At 40.1% G+C, this 17,448-nt stretch overlaps 2 protein-coding genes across 2 annotated transcripts; one reads left to right on the forward strand and one right to left on the reverse strand.

Annotated features, from left to right (window-relative positions):
• Nucleotides 1-474: 474 nt before the first annotated feature.
• LOC149844452 (scarecrow-like protein 21) lies at nucleotides 475-4,826 on the forward strand. Its single transcript, XM_089994506.1, has 2 exons — nucleotides 475-594; nucleotides 2,662-4,826. The coding sequence occupies exon 2, from the start codon at nucleotides 2,833-2,835 to the stop codon at nucleotides 4,582-4,584; it is 1,752 nt and encodes a 583-aa protein (XP_089850632.1). The 5' UTR covers nucleotides 475-594; nucleotides 2,662-2,832; the 3' UTR covers nucleotides 4,585-4,826.
• A 9,403-nt stretch (nucleotides 4,827-14,229) lies between these two features.
• Nucleotides 14,230-15,203, reverse strand: LOC149844453 (uncharacterized). The gene has a single exon (XM_089997168.1). The coding sequence runs from the start codon at nucleotides 15,201-15,203 to the stop codon at nucleotides 14,436-14,438; it is 768 nt and encodes a 255-aa protein (XP_089853294.1). The 3' UTR covers nucleotides 14,230-14,435.
• Nucleotides 15,204-17,448: the final 2,245 nt, after the last annotated feature.

A 17,448-nucleotide genomic window follows, 5' to 3' on the forward strand; every position in this document is an offset into this window, starting at 1 on the left:
ATAAAAATATATATTTTACGTGTAATATATAAAGAGAAAAATGCATTGAATATAAATATAAAAAGAAAGATGCATGAAAATTATATATAAAATATGAAGTATTATGTGTAAAAATCCAATATGAATATCCTAAACACAAAGCATGAGACGAGACGAGTCACGAGCTCGATCAACTGGTAAACAAGCCGAGCCTGACCATGCTCTTTCGACTCGTTTACCAGCGGGGCTTCATTCCGTATCGAACTGGATCTGAATAAATCCGATACGGTTCGTTCCAACTGGTCCGGGTCTTGGATGCTGGCGCGCATGCAGTTGGCGGGCGCCGCCATTCTTTGGTGCACCGTAACGTCAAAGACGCGGTCTGACTGACTGACTCTCTCTCTCTCCTTGACGTCTGACGTCGTAGACACGCTAACGCCGTTACTTCTCCGTCGACGTCGGTTGCTATATAAGCGAGAGGAGCTATCTCTTGTTAGCCTTCGGTTTCCCGAAGAAAAAAGAAGAGAGAGAGAAAGAGAAGAGAAGGAAAAAAAAAGGAGAGTACTGGAATTCGATAAAAGTAATATCAAGTAAAAGAATATCTCGGAATTTCAGGTGAGGAGCTTATAATTTCTCGATATTTCGGTCGCCGTTTTCTGTAGTGGTTTTCCCTTCAATTTCCTGATTTCTGGTGAAGCTTTCGCTTCCTTTTTTCTTTTTCGTTTCACAGTTTTAATGCTTATTCTAGGTTTTTCTTTTTTCTAGGTGAGGGTTTATATCTTACATGTTTTCTATGCTAATTTTAGTAGCTTTTTCCTTTTATCTCTCTCTTTTCTTCTCTTTTTGTTTTTCCATTTTTGATGCTGGGGAGCTGGAAGGAGACGATTTTTTGAAGGTTTATATTTATTTAACGGATTGAAATGGTTTCTAGTTGAGGAGTCATTTTTTCCTTTTTTTTTGAGCTGCTTGTGTGAAAATCGGGATTCTTCTGGGGTTTGGTTGGCTTCTTTTGGACGATGATATCTTTCGGAAATTATTGTTTTGCATTATACATAATATAGTAGAAATGGGCGGTTTTGGACTTATTTTCCGTTTTATTCCTTTCAATTTGGTGGTGTTTTTTTTTACTTGTGGAATTCAAAATCGATTTTTTTTTCTTTTTTTTTTTTGGGGGGGGGGGGCGCGATGGCTGGGGTTGCTCCTTTATCCTCTGTTTTTGTATGGTTGCAGTAACCTCCTCGTTATGTTTTTTTATCATTTAATAGATGACGCAGTTGCTCCTGGAATGAATTTGGATTTTCTGTGTTATTATTATGATTAATTGTTTATTTATAATTCTGTTGCTAATCTATTAAGGGGACGATGTAGATACTTCTGAAATGAATTAGGAGAAAATCATAATTATTATTTTTCTTGTTATTGTTCTTATTATTGTTTTTAGTATTCATGTAGTTGTTGTTCTCTGTGTGAGCGTGTGCCTGCTTGCTAACACGCATATTAGACTTGCTTCTCGATTATTTCCATGTGCACAACGCTCTCTGTATCAAGAGTTTCTGTTTCTGATTCTTATACTTTAGCATGTTTCTCTTTTTATTTCTTCCTTTTGTGTTGGTTGTTATGCAACATTTTCATAAAGGTTTAGGTGTCTAAACCTGAGTGTTTTGTATTCACACAAACCATTGTGAGATTCAACTCAACAATTAGGAAAAAAGACTCTACTCTGCCCAAGTCTCAATCAAGAATCCCAATGGTTTGTCTTGATCAACTTGATTAGGTTGTCCAAGGAGATACTTGGCTTGTCGACCCTTTGCATGTCTGATCACACCAAGTTGCTTGCTTAGCAGATGATAAGTGCAGCTCATTATGGTCTGTGAAGATCGAGTGTGAACCTGCTAATGGAGGTGGCCACCTGAACTAATTCAAAAACCTATTGGAACCCCAAATAGTCACAACTTTTAAAATTGGGCAGATCTTTGTTGGAACTCTACCTCTTACCATGCAGTTATCATCAGGGTGATTTTAGGTCTTCAGGGTGATGTGATCCTTTGATGTGGTTATTTTTCTTATGTTTTGTCAGAATAAGATAATTTTGGAAACATTCAGGCGTGAGAGAGAGAGAGAGAGAGAGAGAGAGAGATTCTGGAGAGAGAGAGAGAGAGATTCTGTACAAAATTCATGAATCATAGCTTTTGTTCTTTGTTCCCTGCACTTCACAAACTGCATTGTCCATATGTAAACCTGGATGCATCATATTATTGGTCTCAGACTCTGAGTATGATGAGGATCACTTGTGAAATATCAAAATGATTTTGAGTGTAGTTTCTACCTCGAGCAGTAGACCGAACCATGGAGGGTATCCTCAACAACACAATTCATTTATAATTGGTTGAATTTGAGGTCCTTATGAGTGCGTCTGTCAAGCAGAACAAATGATGCAAGATGAACCATCCCACATAAATAGTCTCTAGTTTTGTATTTCTGGAAGCTTCTGTAGGAGGTACTTTTACCATTTTTCCTTTAAAAAATGTTAGCATATGTAGTTTTTATTATCTTTCTTCCTATGTTAACTTCACCCTATTGGCATCTTCACGATTGATTTACAGTTTCCTAATCAATGTTGCATTTGTGTCTTGATTCTATATTCACTTTTCCATCTTAATGTGCTTGCTATTTGATCTGCAGTGAATAATACCATAGCCATCAAGCTCATCCACCTTCGGTTGGCAACAGATCTAACGTCTTTCATCTGGATATAAATTGCAAAGGTCGTCATTGGCAAATGTTCTGGAGGGATTTCCTTTTTCGGTTGAGCAGACTAACTTGCTCGTGACTGATCCGTATCTTCTGATTAGCATGGACTCAGATAATCTTTTCAGATACAGTGTGCCTGTTGCTGACATAAAACATGCATTGACTTCTTCCAGCTCTTCCGCTCTCCCAAGCTGGATGTTTGGGTCTATGAAAGCTCACCTTGGGAACTCACCTAACTCACCTCTCTCAACTCCATTTGATGGTGATAATTTTTCTGCCCAGAGCAACAGCCAAGAGAATTACAGCTCTACTGAAAATTTCTCTGTGATTAGCCCTTCCTATAATTCATCATTGGAAATAGACAGTTTTCACAGGTCACCAACAAGTATCCAAGGGAATTTGCAGGTTCATTTTGGGGGAAGTTCATTTTCACATGATGCTGATGTGGGTTATGGTTCAAGCATTAGGGACAAGCTGCAGGAACTGGAGATTGTTCTGATGGGTCCTGATGGTGATGAAGTGGGCAAACAGAGTGATGCTCATGAAGGGAACAAGGCCCCTGAGAGTTCGAAGCGAACAAGGGAATCCTTGACTGGAGAATTTACATATAACTCACAAAAGTTTGTGCCAGAGGTATACACTTGTCATAAGTACAGGAGATCAGATCAAGTGACTCAGCCAGGCATGCAGTTAAATACATTACAGAATCCGTATTTGCAGGAAACCTGGCCCAGGAATGTGAGGCAGCTATTGATCCAGTGTGCAGATGCACTGTGGCAAAATGAAGAACATAGGTTTGACAAGCTCATAGCAGAGGCTAGAAGCGCTGTCTGTATCAATGGGGAACCAATCCAGCGGTTGGGTGCTTACATGGTAGAAGGTTTGGTGGCACGTAAGGAAGCATCCGGTTCCAACATTTACAGGGCGTTAAGATGTACAGAGCCAGAGAGCAAAGACCTGCTCTCTTACATGCATACCCTTTATGATATATGCCCATACTTGAAGTTTGGATACATGGCAGCCAATGGTGCCATAGCTGAAGCGTTTAAAAATGACGACCGGGTTCATATAATCGATTTCCAGATTGCACAGGGAACTCAATGGATCACCCTTTTACAGGCACTGGCTGCAAGGCCGGGCGGACCACCCCATGTAAGGATCACTGGAATTGATGACCCCATGTCAAAGTATGCACGTGGTGAAGGTCTGGAAGCTGTGGGAAGGAGGCTGGCAGCTATTTCGAGGAAGTATAAGATTCCGGTAGTCTTCCATGCATTGCCTGAATTCGGGTCGGACATTAAACCAGAAATGCTGAACATCCAACCAGGAGAAGCACTGGCTGTCAACTTCACTTTCCAGCTTCATCACACACCCGATGAGAGTGTTGATGTTAACAACCCCCGTGATGGGCTACTGCGGATGATCAAGGCTTTGTCACCCAAGGTAACAACTCTTGTCGAGCAGGAGTCGAACACTAACACTGCTCCATTCTTTGCAAGGTTCATGGAGACTCTCGATTATTATACAGCCATGTTTGAGTCAATCGATGTCACATTACCAAGGAACAGCAAGGACAGAATTAATGTCGAGCAGCACTGCTTGGCGCGTGATATCGTCAACATTATCGCTTGCGAAGGGAAGGAGAGGGTGGAGAGACATGAGCTGCTGGGGAAGTGGAGGTCCAGGCTGACCATGGCAGGTTTCAGGCCGTACTCGCTGAGCTCCTATGTGAACTCTGTGATAAGGTCCCTGCTGAGGTCCTACTCAGAGCATTACAAGCTTTTGGAGAAAGATGAGGCTCTTCTTCTTGGCTGGAAAAACAGGAATTTGGTGTCGGCATCAGCCTGGTGTTGAAGAGAGGTGGGGAGACTCAGAAGGATTATATTATGTGTATTGTTCTGCATCTGATTCAGTGTAGTTTTCGTTTATATCTTGTGTTTGAAGGGGGGTGTTTCCTGTAAGTCTGTAACCTGGAATTCTGCATCCTATAGGTTGTAAAATGGCTGACAGGCAGTTTAGAATGATGGGAAAATTTCTGATAGGAATTCCCCTGATGTATTTTTTTGTTCTTACTGTAGGGAACTTTGCTGTTGTAACTTCTATACTGCTTCTCTTACAGGTATTTTCCTTTCCGGGGCTTCTACTTCTTTCTTTGGGTTTATGGTATAAGATGTTTTCTTATGGTCTGGGGCCTTGAAGGGCAATGTCTACTTTCCCATGGGACGAAAAGTAAATGGGTCTCCTATGCACATTGAATTTTCTTAAGAGCCCTTTCCCACGAAAAGGCTTTATCGGTTATGAAAGTTCAAGCCAACCATCCAGCAATCTAGGGATGCAAACGGTTTGGATTCAGAACAGTTAAATATATGGAGATTTGGATCGAAATTGGACCCAAACAGCCAAAAATTGCAAAACCTCAATCCGACCCATTTGCATCCCTACAGCTATCTCATGCGATTCCAGGTGTCTTGGGACTTGAATCAGTCAGATGCATGCGGGCGTTTTCTCTTATCAGATCTTCAATCCCTGTTATTGATCCATTGGATCTATGGGCTTGGGAAATGTTTAACATGGTTTTTTAAGCCCAATTCTTCAAGTCTTGTTCATCCCTTTTTGTACGCTGTGCAGAGGAAAAACCCTACTTGATTTCTTCTGCAAACTCGTTCTTTGATGTTCACACAGTTTCAATATACTGTTTGAATTTTGGTGGAAATCAAATCTAGTTAAAGGTGGGTGCAAGAGCATGACTATCTTCCCTACAGAAGTTGTGGGATCCTCAACATGATCCAATGTGGCTTCATATGGCCCTCTACACGGCCCAATATGTGCTCCATACGCCCCAATCCCGATTCCAATTGTAATGATTCTATTACAAATGTGATGGAAAACTCTAAAGAGGATCAAATGGTTCAGTTCAATGTTGTAAGAATCGCATCGATTCAGGGAATCGTGCGATACCGGGGCTGAATCAGACTGAATGGCCCAACTTTTAACCACAAAAAGACACATCTCACTAAAATATTAAAAAACTATTTTGACCATCTTTTTATTTATTTGAAAATAAGCCGGTTGAGCTCTGTTTCGTATGGATTTTCTGCCAATTAGCAACGATACTGACAACATTGGTTTAGTTGCACTTGCCTATAGAAGTTGATGAAGAAAAAGAAAGCTGCGTGGGATGACACTGTTAGGGCATGTTTGGCATCTCATAGATTTGGACTTTCATACGAATGAGAGAATGAATTTTGACATGGATAAAAAAGCATCAGAAAATAAGCAGTGAGAAATTAACCCTCCTTTGCCTTTCATTTTCTCATTTGTGTGAAAATCAAAATCGCAGAGGGACTTTTGTGATTTTAATTCATATTCATATGACTCCCAATCAAATTTGATTGAGATGAAATTGGCGCAGCAAGCCAAAGTACCCTAAAGTCAATCCTCACAAGTTGTCAAAAACCAATCATGATTTGTCTCCAGATAATTACAATTCAATTGTGACTCAAGATAAGGGGCATTCAGATTTTGTCTCCGCATATCAAAGTCATGCAAAGGGATTACAGAGAATAATATAAGTATCCAGCTCCTCCCTCTTCTCACATTAAGAGAGAAAGAAGGAAGATTTTGTAAAATAGGTAATCTTCAACCAGACCAATTTACAAATTTTTTTTTTGAAAGGTGGGTTAGGCAGATCCCTACCAGCTATACAACTATACCATTGGGTTCTAACCTGCTGACATCCCAACATAAGGTGACGTACACTAACTACTCCTACCAGACGAGCGGAGCCCCGTTGGTGGACCATATTAAAACTTGGGTGCTCTGTGTTCGTGCCAGATCATTTTCTTTTATAGTGCGCATTCTCACCTGAATGTGAACTAATCCTAGCTGTCCAGATGCATCAGTTAGACTGTTAGGATCACTATAGATGTCAGAGATTAAGATCTTTTATAGGTTGAGCTGAACCTGAATCCACTTGAGAATACATAGAAATGAGTCATAGCCCTGCTCGGAACATTATCAGTCGATCAGGTGATAAGCTCTTATGACCATCCGTATCACCCTCCACTACCGATCGAGGAAGCAGCGGGTCAGAGATGATGCCATCACAGTGGACTCTAGTGCTTGCTGCAATAGAGGGTGACAGTCTAGCAATTGACCGGCTGGTAGAGAGAGAGAGAGAGAGAGAGAGAGAGAGAGGCACCTTGACTCAAACCTCCTTATTGGGGATAGCAACTCCCTTAATGCCCTACATACATTGACTTATTAAAACTCATTTCTTTCGTTTTTTTATTGTTTTGGGCAAATCTAACCTCATAGATGTAAATATACACTCTACATTTACATTCAGTAGGAATCAGCTTTTGGGTTGCCAGGATCTAACCTATATACGGGGTTTTTTTAATGCAGAAATCCACTACTGAAAATGCACTAAATTTTTTTATTCAAAAAAACATGCTTTTTCATTAAAAAAATTCAAGGGCTGATTCTTAGTAAATCGACCATGACGAACACATTTATAAGGTTAGATTGAGTCAAAATAACTTACATAATGAGATCCTAACTAGATTGTTTTTGCAATCAATTGTAGTAAATATATATTCTTTTAAAAAGACAAATTAAACGTAAAAAGCCTATGAGGCTAGGTGTGCAAATGGATCGGATTCAGTCAGACATCTGATCTGCTGCACATTTTTTTTAATACGTCGAAAGAGTTTGAATGTAGCCTTCCAATCCGACTTGGACTTGTATGGTCAGACTCCTTTTGGATTTGGGACTCTGATTAGACTGATATTTTCGGGATCTGTGTTCATACCTCAGATCAGCCCAAGTCCAATCTGCATGCAGTTTTTACATGTAAAATGTGTTCTTTCAACCTCTTATTTCAGATCTCAATTAGGATATATTGCAACGGATCTATGTGGGATTAATTTGGATTAACCTTTATCTGGCCCATATCCAATCCCTTTGGTCCAAGCTTGGCTTATCAACTAAGGATGGGCATTGGTTTAGGGCTGATAAATGAGCCGAAAAAACCGAACATGAGGTGTTCAAGATCAACTTGTTTTGTGGTGAGTCAAGAGATCTATATGGGATTTGGATTAACCTTGCACTGGCCCGTATCTATCCGTCTGATCTAAACTTAATTTACTAACTATGGATGGGCATTAATCTACGACTGATAAACAATCCTATTGAACTGAACATGAAATGTTTGAGCACATGACAACGCCGATATATATATATATATATATATATATATATATATATATATATATATATATATATATATATATATATTCCTATGAAACTTTGAGAGAGGGTGATTGAGTCTAGTTTGAGGAAGGTTGTCATGATATCGGAGAATCAATTTGGTTTTATGCTTGAAAGATCAACTATGGAAGCTATACATCTTCTTAGACAACTTATTGAGAGATATAGAGAGAAGAACAAAGATTTGCATATGATTTTTATTGATTTGGAGAAGGCATACGATAGAGTACCTAGGGATGTTCTCTCAAGTATATTAGTATAATTAAAGATATGTATGAAGAAGTAGTAACCAATGTCCGCACTTGTGGAGGGGTGACAACCAATTTTCTTATAACGATTGGGTTACATCAATGATTTGCTTTAAGCTCTTTCCTATTTGCTATAGTGATGGATGAGCTTACAAGATCAATTCAAGAAAATGTGTCGTGGTGTATGTTGTTTGCTGATGATATTGTTTTGATTTATGAGTCTAGAGTTGAGGTTAATGCTAAGTTAGAATTATGAAGACAGACATTGGAAGCAAGAGGTTTTAAGTTGAGTAAGAGTAAGACAAAATATATGAAATGTCGGTTTGGTAAGCAACGAAGTAGTGATGGGAGTGTAGTGAAGCTTGATGAGTAAGAAATACCAGTGGATGATTGTTTCAAATATTTGGGATCTATCATTCAAAAGTATGAAGAAATTGATGGAGATATAAATCATAGGATAAAGGTTGGGTGGATGAAATGGAAAAGTGCAACTAGAGTGTTGTGTGATCGTAAAATGCCATTGCGGTTGAAGGGAAAAATTTATAGGACTACTATTAGGCCCACTTTACTATATGGTACGAAATGTTGGGCTGCCAAGAGACATCATATTCAAAAAATGAGTGTAGCTGAGATGCGTATGCTTAGATGGATGTGTGAAAATACAATAAAAGATAAGATTCGAAACGAGGAGATACGTAAGAAGGTAGGTGTTGCACCCATTAAAAATAAGATGAGAGAAAATCGTTTAGGGTGGTTTGGACATATTCGGCGAAGGCCTAATGATGCTCCAGTTAGAAGGATGGAGAAATAAATAAATATATTAGTTAAAAGAGGTCGGGGTAGGCCTAGGAAGACTTGGATGAAGATGATAGAAAAGGATATGAATGCTTTGAACCTCACCGAGGACATGGCATTGGATAGAAATGATTGGAGGAGAAGGATTCATGTGGAAGACCCAGAATGATTTTTTTTTTGGTTCATATCGTCGACCCCAATTATTTTGGGATGAAGACGTAGTTGTTGTTGTTGTTTGTTGTATATATATATATATATATATATATATATATATATATATATATATATATATATATATATATATATATATATATATATTCCTAACCCTAAAGTAGGTGCATGATAGATTTGCTAAAAAATCAGACTTGATCATGTTTTTTTGGAAAAAAATGATTTTTAAAGCATTGAATAATTTTTAAAATTGTAGATCGTTGATTTTTTAATCTTGTAAAAGTCTAACTTGGTTTTGGAACCGAACTATCCAAAAATCGATTTCCACAAAATCAAGCATGTAAAAAAATAGAAACAATCTTTCTAAAGCTCATTAGGCACGTGGTAGGCACAAAAATGCGTCAGGCACCTACCCATCACTATATATAGGATTCATGTTAAACCAATTTGGTGCTAAACTGCACGCTAAATGAGTTTTTTAGGCTTCTCTTATGTTTTTTATGCAATTCCTACCCCGTAATTGTGTTGGGCATGGTCAATTTACTAAGAATCCACACTTGGATCATGTGTTTTGATGAAAAAAATGATGTTCTGAGCCTAAAAAAAGTTATAAAGATTTTGGACCGTTGATTTTTTAAACTTTATAAAACCCACCCATGTGTTGGAATAAAATGTTTCAAGAGTTGATCCCTTTAAAATCAAGTACATAGATCACATCTGTACGGTCATAATTTTAAAATAAAATAAACCCAAAAAACCATTTATCATACGGTTTAGCACCAAATTGGTTTAGCAAAGACTCATTATTCTCTCTCTCTCTCTCTCTCTCTCTCTCTCGGCGATCTCACACTTACGAAGCATGTGGCTGAGAGTCTTATCGTTCTTCAGAGATCAAATTGGGGATGCGGGAAATTATGATCAGTGATTGCAATGGGCGATTGCACCAAATGGTGCGTTTCACACCCACAAAGTGTATAGATCGTTGCTCCCCTTGGGAGCAGATTGGTTCCCTGAGTGTGTGTTATGGGGTAAGGGCCCTTCCTCAAGATTTTGGGTCTTGGCTTGGTTAATTTTGCATGATAGAGTTTAAACTCACAGTTATTTAAAGAAGTTTGACTTTCAGTTTTTAAGTTGGTGTGTGCTTTGTCAAGCTACTAAAGAAACTACTTTTCATTTATTTTGGTCTTGCCCAATCTTTGTGACCCTATTTAATAGGACATGAATATCTTCGGACGTAATTGTCAAAGAGGAGACTTTTGCGCTTAATCTACTCCTGAGCTCTATTGACGGTGGAGACTGATATGGAAGACATGGTTGCTTACTACTTGGTGGTTTGTTTGGATGGTACACAATGATGCTACTTTTTGTCAAATTTCGATCATCCTTAATAATTTTGTCCATAAAATTCTGGTTGATGTATATACGATTCTACGTATGCATCTTAGAGACCTCTCCTTCCGTCTGAACAACGTTCACTCACCGGTGGTTCCTTCTAATCCAACGGATCCTGGTTGAGCTTGGCTTTGTTGTTTGTTGCTAGCTGTCTTTAATTTCTTTTTTCTTTAGCTTTTGTTTTTTTATATTTTTAGTTTTGTTTTCTATATTGTTCGGTTCATGGGTTCAACATTTTGTTGATCTTCATGAGTGGTAATGTTGATCTTTTCTCTCTCTCTCTCTCTCTCTCTATATATATATATATATATATATATATATATATATATATATATATATATATATATATATATATATATATATATAAATTCTGAATGCTTGGATTAATCTAATTCAAACTGTAGACCTATTGAGTGGAGCTAGCTGGCATTTTTACAGGAGGCATAGATAGTTTTCAAGGCGGGAAACAATAAGATTCTAACTCAAACACTTCGACTATTTAGTCTACAATATGTTAATATAAAATATATTAATGTAAAATATATTTTTTACTAATTAAAGAGCCTATGGTTCGAGCTCAGACCTGTCTGGGTGACCTTTTTGAGTCTTGGCCCAGCACGAACCAGGCTTAAGTCCAGCCCATGACGTCTCTTTTAAAAAGGGGCAGGCCCGGCGGCATGTGGCCTGACCCAGCTTGTTTGAAAGCCGGATTTGACGAAGTCCAGCTCGTGTCAGCCCATTGAAAAACCGGCCGGGAGTAGGTCGGCCCGTTGCCCAATCCTGCGTTGTGTGTAGGATCAACAACGCGATTCAGTACCAAAATTGATGCCCGATGAAAAAAGATAGCATCGAAAGAATCGGTTTCGCGTTATAAATCCGAGCTCAATGCGGACAATTTTGGGGCCTAGAAGCCGGAAACATTGTCCAGTTTTCAACTTGTTAACAAGAACACCACTCTAAAATGCGGCTAAAATGGCCCGAACAAGCCCTCATATACACCCACTTTCGGCGGCTTTCCATATTCCCGAACAGCCATTTCGAATCGGGAAAGCCGTACGAAATCGTTCGTCCACTTTTTTCTTTTTACCGCAATCGTTTTGAAAAGAGAACTGCAATCAATATAAAAAAAGAATTGCAATCAAAATAGTGACGGGCGTACTTTTTCCCAAATAGGCAAAAACACGATTGTCCAATTTCAGATACCTCCCACCACCGTCGATGTCGACACTCTTATCGTTGCTTAATTGGATGGTCACCAATAAATATCGACGGCCTCGTTTCATTGCTGCCATAGTTTTCAATTTTCGCTTATTGATTGCTTCCTTACTCTCCGTTTTCAAATGATAAATAGATGATCACCAATAAATGAGCCCGTTTCACAACTTTCAGAGAGAGAGAGAGTCACGTTATTCTTGCGACTTCTGATGACGTGAAGAGGCACTCTAATTATTCATTAGGAAGATTAAACCATGGCTATTAAAATTAGCATAGTATAGAGCATGATTACCAGGGAACCAAATGGATACGAGAAGAGAACCTATGCGTAAAGCGGAAGCAAGTGTAAGAAACCTAGTATGAAGCTAGAAGCTGTTGCTAAGAGATTATGCAAACACATGAAAAATAGAAGCAGGTTATATGTCCTCCCCTGTTTGCAACCGCACCACGTAGCATAAAAGTTTGGTGCGGTTGCAAAGACTTAAGTACCCTTTCCTTCATGGGTACCATAAAAATGATGATTATAGAAAAAGAGTGATTGAAATGACTTAAGTACCCTGAAGATGGTTATTTAAGACCCAATCCCTACACTCCAAGATTATCTGAGAAAGAAATCCCCTGAAGAAGGCCATGAACATCAACCCTCTCTCTCTTCCTTCTCTTTCTGCCTCTGTGTACATCCAGTAGATGATCCTACACTGCTCCATTAAGCACCAACTGACTGTAGCATGATTCAACTTGACAAGTTGTAGAGCCTGATTAAGAATTTTTTTTGGCCTTGTATAAATTATTTCTTTTCTTTCCTTTTTGTAACTGTCGAAAAAGATCAATAAAGTATTTTGTTTGATCGTGGTGCTCATATGTTTCTTTCGGTTGTTTCTCACTCGAGGTTTTTGTAACACCTTTTTCTGTAATTTTTTATTTTTTTTGCTACGCAATTTTCGTAAATCGCTACTCGATTTAGCAAATTTTTATTTTTTTTCGCTACGTGATTTTCGTAAATCGCAGCTCGATTTAGCGATTTGCCATTTTTTTTGCTATGCGATTTTCGTAAATCGCTACTCGATTTAGCGATTTACGAAAATCACATAACGATTTATCATTTATTATTTTTTTTCGTTACGTGATTTTCATAAATCGCTACTCGATTTTGTGATTTGTCATTTTTTTTACGCTACGTGATTTTCGTAAATCACAATGTCGGACACCGGTCCTTTGAGCATGATCTTCGCCGTGATCAGGCTGTAATCGCCAACCGTCCTGATGGCAGCCTTGAGGTTCGTGATGGGGAAGCCGAAGATGAATGTGTCATTCCCGACACCTGTGTTGAGTAACGTCAGGGTGACCTAGAAGGCATAACCCTGATCGAAAGTATTGCCGACGTAGGGAGTAAACAAATTGTACTTTGAAAGACTTCATTGTAGGTATATTGAAGGAAGATTCCGTTGTAGATCTCCCTCAAAGGCGGAGGAGAGGCCACCGCAGTCGATTGCCCGTTGGACGAGAGCAGCATTCCGACCACTACTAGCAGAAAGAGGATGACAATCACCATCGGATCACCGGCTCTTTGCCTCCCTTAATTTCTTCTCTAGAGAGAGAGAGATTTACAGTGTTACACGGAGAAGGAAGAAGAAGATGATGAAAAGTTCAAACAGAAAAGAAAGAGAGCATTTTAGCTTCATTTTGTTGTTTAGACTTTAAAGAGTCAACATCATCCTCGACTTTCTGGATAAAAAATATTTTTGTCCTTTTTTCGAACCATTTTTTTTTTGATAAAAGGCATTTTTGTCATTTTCTTAAATCATCGTTTGATGACAAGAATAGCAAGAAAGGGTACTTAAGTCTTTGCAATCGCACTGGACTCTGATGCTAAGTGATGTCGACACACACGAGAATACAAGCCCCATGTGCTTATTGTGGCATTCAGTGTCGTCTGAGGAGAACACACACCGCCCTCTCATGAAAAATGAAGAGGAAACACATAGAAAGCAATATAAAGCCCAGAAATAAAAAAACTACATAAATAAAGCATAAAACGATATAAAACGAACACACATGCTTATTATAAAAATTATTATTTTTTAATATGAAAAAAAGATAAGAAGTGAAGGAGAAGGAAAACATTAAGGAAGCTAAAAAAAACATTAGAGGAAGCCAGCTTCTCACTAAAAAAAATCGAGTTTCTTATATTTTAAAGGTGAGTTTATTTTAAAATCAAAAGCTTCCCTTCCTTTGGGAAGGATGCGCTTCTCATCTCCAACTTCCAAGAAGCAAGCTTCTGTTAACTATGCGATAGAAAGCATTGCAGAAGAGTAGTTGTTCTTCAAAGGTCTCGACTCTCGTTTCTATGATTTCTTCTTTTTCTGAAATAGTACTATGCTCGTATATTGATATTGATATTCATGTTGATGTACAGTATATACAACGTGTGCCGAAGCCGACCAGAAAAAACACAGTACCGAAACACATCTAGACGCATCGCACGCAACCCTACGAGTACTTCGTCTGGTTAGTACACAGACGCAGTTCTCAGAAACGGTGCAAAGATGGAAAAACAGATGGAGGAAGAAACGATTGCCGTCGTTAACAATGGATAGAAGGGAAAACTCACTGCTACTGCAAGAAGGACGCCCACTCGACCATCTGCACCACCTGCTCCACCGAGACGACGCAGTTCTCGGCTTCCAGAAGACGTTTCTGCACGACCGGCGACGTCACCAGGATGTGGAGGAGCTGCTGCCGCGAGATGCGGTCGAAGACGGAGTTGCCACCGGTCCCCAGGGACGACGGCGAAGCTAAACGAACCACCGACGGGACCGATTTCGCCGGCATCGACTTGAGGACGCTCACCTGCGCCTGCAGGAACTTGACGTACTTGAACGCGCGTTCCAGCATCGTAGCGGTGTCCATCTTCGCGGCCCAAGGCATCAGCCTCTCCAGAGCACGCGTCTTCTCGCTAATATTCCTCCGGCGGATCTTCGCCGCCTCACGGGACGCCAGAGCCTGCCGGACAGAGGGAACAGCGGGGAGGACGCTCCTGGGGGAGCATAGTGAGTGCGGATCTGGGAAGAAACACTTCTGCGGCCTCCGAAGGCTCCTCTCGACGTCCTTGAGCGTATACAACGACGACGAAGAAAAAACTTTTCGGCGTCTTGCAGGTTGACTCGGGAGGAAAGAATCCGGAGGATACGACGGAAAACATTGCCGTAAGGCCTCGAGAGACGGTGTAACTCCGCCGGGGAGAGAAGGGAGAAATCCGTTGCATCGGTGGAAACCGGCGTAATCGGCCAGAATTTCGCCGGAATCGAATGGCTCTACGGTTGTAGCTGGCGGAAATGGAGCGAAGGGGCTGGATTCGGACTGAATTCCTGCCGGATCCATTAGGGTTTTTACCGGAAAAATGATCAGAGAACGCGGAAGTGAATCGAAGGTTAGAGTCCGAGAGAGAGTTAGCGCGCTGTGAGGGGGGGAGGCTCTCTTATAGGGAGGATGACGTGGCACTTTTCAGGACACGTTCCACGTAACGTACGGACGCCCGAGCGACAGCCCTCCTCTTTGCACGTCCTCAGAGAGAGCGTTATTTATTTTTTCCTGCTAATTTTGTTCGAAATTATTTCGCTTTTAACGGATGAGAGAGCACGCGGGCGGGGCAGCACAGAGTTTCGCACGTGCTGGGTTCACGCGTGCTGTGTGCTGGTGGACAAGCCGGAAGCAGTAACGACGGGAACGGCCTTGCGGTGGGCTGTCGACGAGACAAAGGCAGAGGGGCAATCCGGTCATTTCGTTTGCTTAGGGGATCAAAGAGTTTAGGAGGTGGTATCCAGCGGGGATATCCCGACCCGGTACCATTCAGGCATTTCTGGGCCATAGTTGAAAATATCGTGATTTCAATCATGACGTTTTCAACGGCAGATGAAGACACTGCTTTCAAAATAACGTGTCAAACATTTTGTTTGATATTTCAATATATAAAAGCGTATTTTTATTAAACATAATTAAAATTATTAAATAATGTCCATACATATCCAGGTCGCGTCATCATGTCCAATTCGTGTTACCCTGAAACGGAACTTAAGTAGCGTGTCATTGTTGGACACGTGCAGACCAGATAGGGCAACATACGCCTATTAAACAAACCAAGTTAACCAGTCTGGAATGGAAGCCCAAACTTCAGGCTTGGGCTGCTGATGGGTCAGGTTTCTCCCCCGTACCCTACTGGACTCAGCCCGAATTAAGGGTTGACAACCAAACTTACCTGGTCCACCATGGGTCGGGTTGGGTCAAGGTTTAGGCTCAAGCCCGTTAGCTACTAGGTTCAGATCGGTCCACGGGCTGTCTCGATGAGCCTAAGCTATTTATTAATTATTAATAATATAAAAATTAAATTTTTTAATTAATTGCATAATAACTTGATAACTATTATTATTTATCTAATTAATTATATTTTTTTATAAAAAACTAGAAAGATAATTAGTTGAGTACTCAAAAACTTGTTAATTATTTATTATTTATCTAATTAGTTGGGTTTGAGCCGAGCCGAGCCCAGCCTGCTTCACATGTACTCATTGGGCCAATGAGCCAGGTCATGGGCTGCTCTTCAAACTCGTGCCTGTTAAGAACCGGACCGCACTTAAAGCCCAACGGGCCGAGCCCACTCCTAGCCCAAATATCTGAACATAGCAAAGACAACCCCAACCCCAATGTTATTCGGATCAAGCCACACCAGGCCCGTGTAAAATGTTTCCTGAGATTGGGCCAGGATATATCTCAGATATCCTACCCTAGCCTGTTGACATGTTTGATTATATATATATATATACGTAAAAAAAAATAACTGAATACTCTTAATTATGCGAGTTGGGTTCAGCGTTTTATTTTATTGACCCGACGTAAGCCAAAACCAAGCTCGAGTGCACTTGTTAGTATCTCTTTGTTGCAAGTCGTTTTCATCAGCTCCAAGAAGGGTTGGCACGGTGGGACAGTCAATTAAATACCCATGAGCATCATCTCTCTGCTCGGGGTCCTAGCCTGAGAGTTGTGCACTGATGGCATGAAGCCCATAGGGATGGCAGGCTGAGCCAACATGACCAGGTCTTTGTGTCAGGTGAAGTTTGTTCAGGTTATAAAATCGAAAAAAAGTATTTTCCATCAAAATACAGATGAATTATGCATTTTTTATTTCATAGGAATCCACCTTTGGATTTTTTTTAGCGAAAATATGTGATCTTTAATCTTTTTTTTTACGGTTTTATGGCCATGGACTGCACAAAGGTTGGATTCCGACAATTAAAACACTAATCTTCACTAAACAGAGTATGCAGATCACATCTATAGGGTCGGATTTGATGAAAACAACTGGGGACAATGAAAACAGAGAGAAGTATGACAGATCGAGATGAGTGAATCATGTTCCCACCCACCGGGCACATGAGAATCTGAGGCCATTCTGGGATCCGAAATCCCCTATTGGCATAAAAAGGGGGTTTAGCATAAGCGTCGTCAAATTCAAAGAAAACATAACTCCGAAGTCCCAACATCTGCATATCCTCCAATATTACCCCCAACATATATGGAAAAATTCTTGCACATACTTTCAAATGAAAAATACTGGTGGAACTATTCATGC

This window comes from Nuphar pumila, chromosome 2 (assembly GCF_984573655.1).
Source record: "Nuphar pumila chromosome 2, dmNupPumi1.hap1.1, whole genome shotgun sequence".
NCBI lineage: Eukaryota > Viridiplantae > Streptophyta > Magnoliopsida > Nymphaeales > Nymphaeaceae > Nuphar > Nuphar pumila.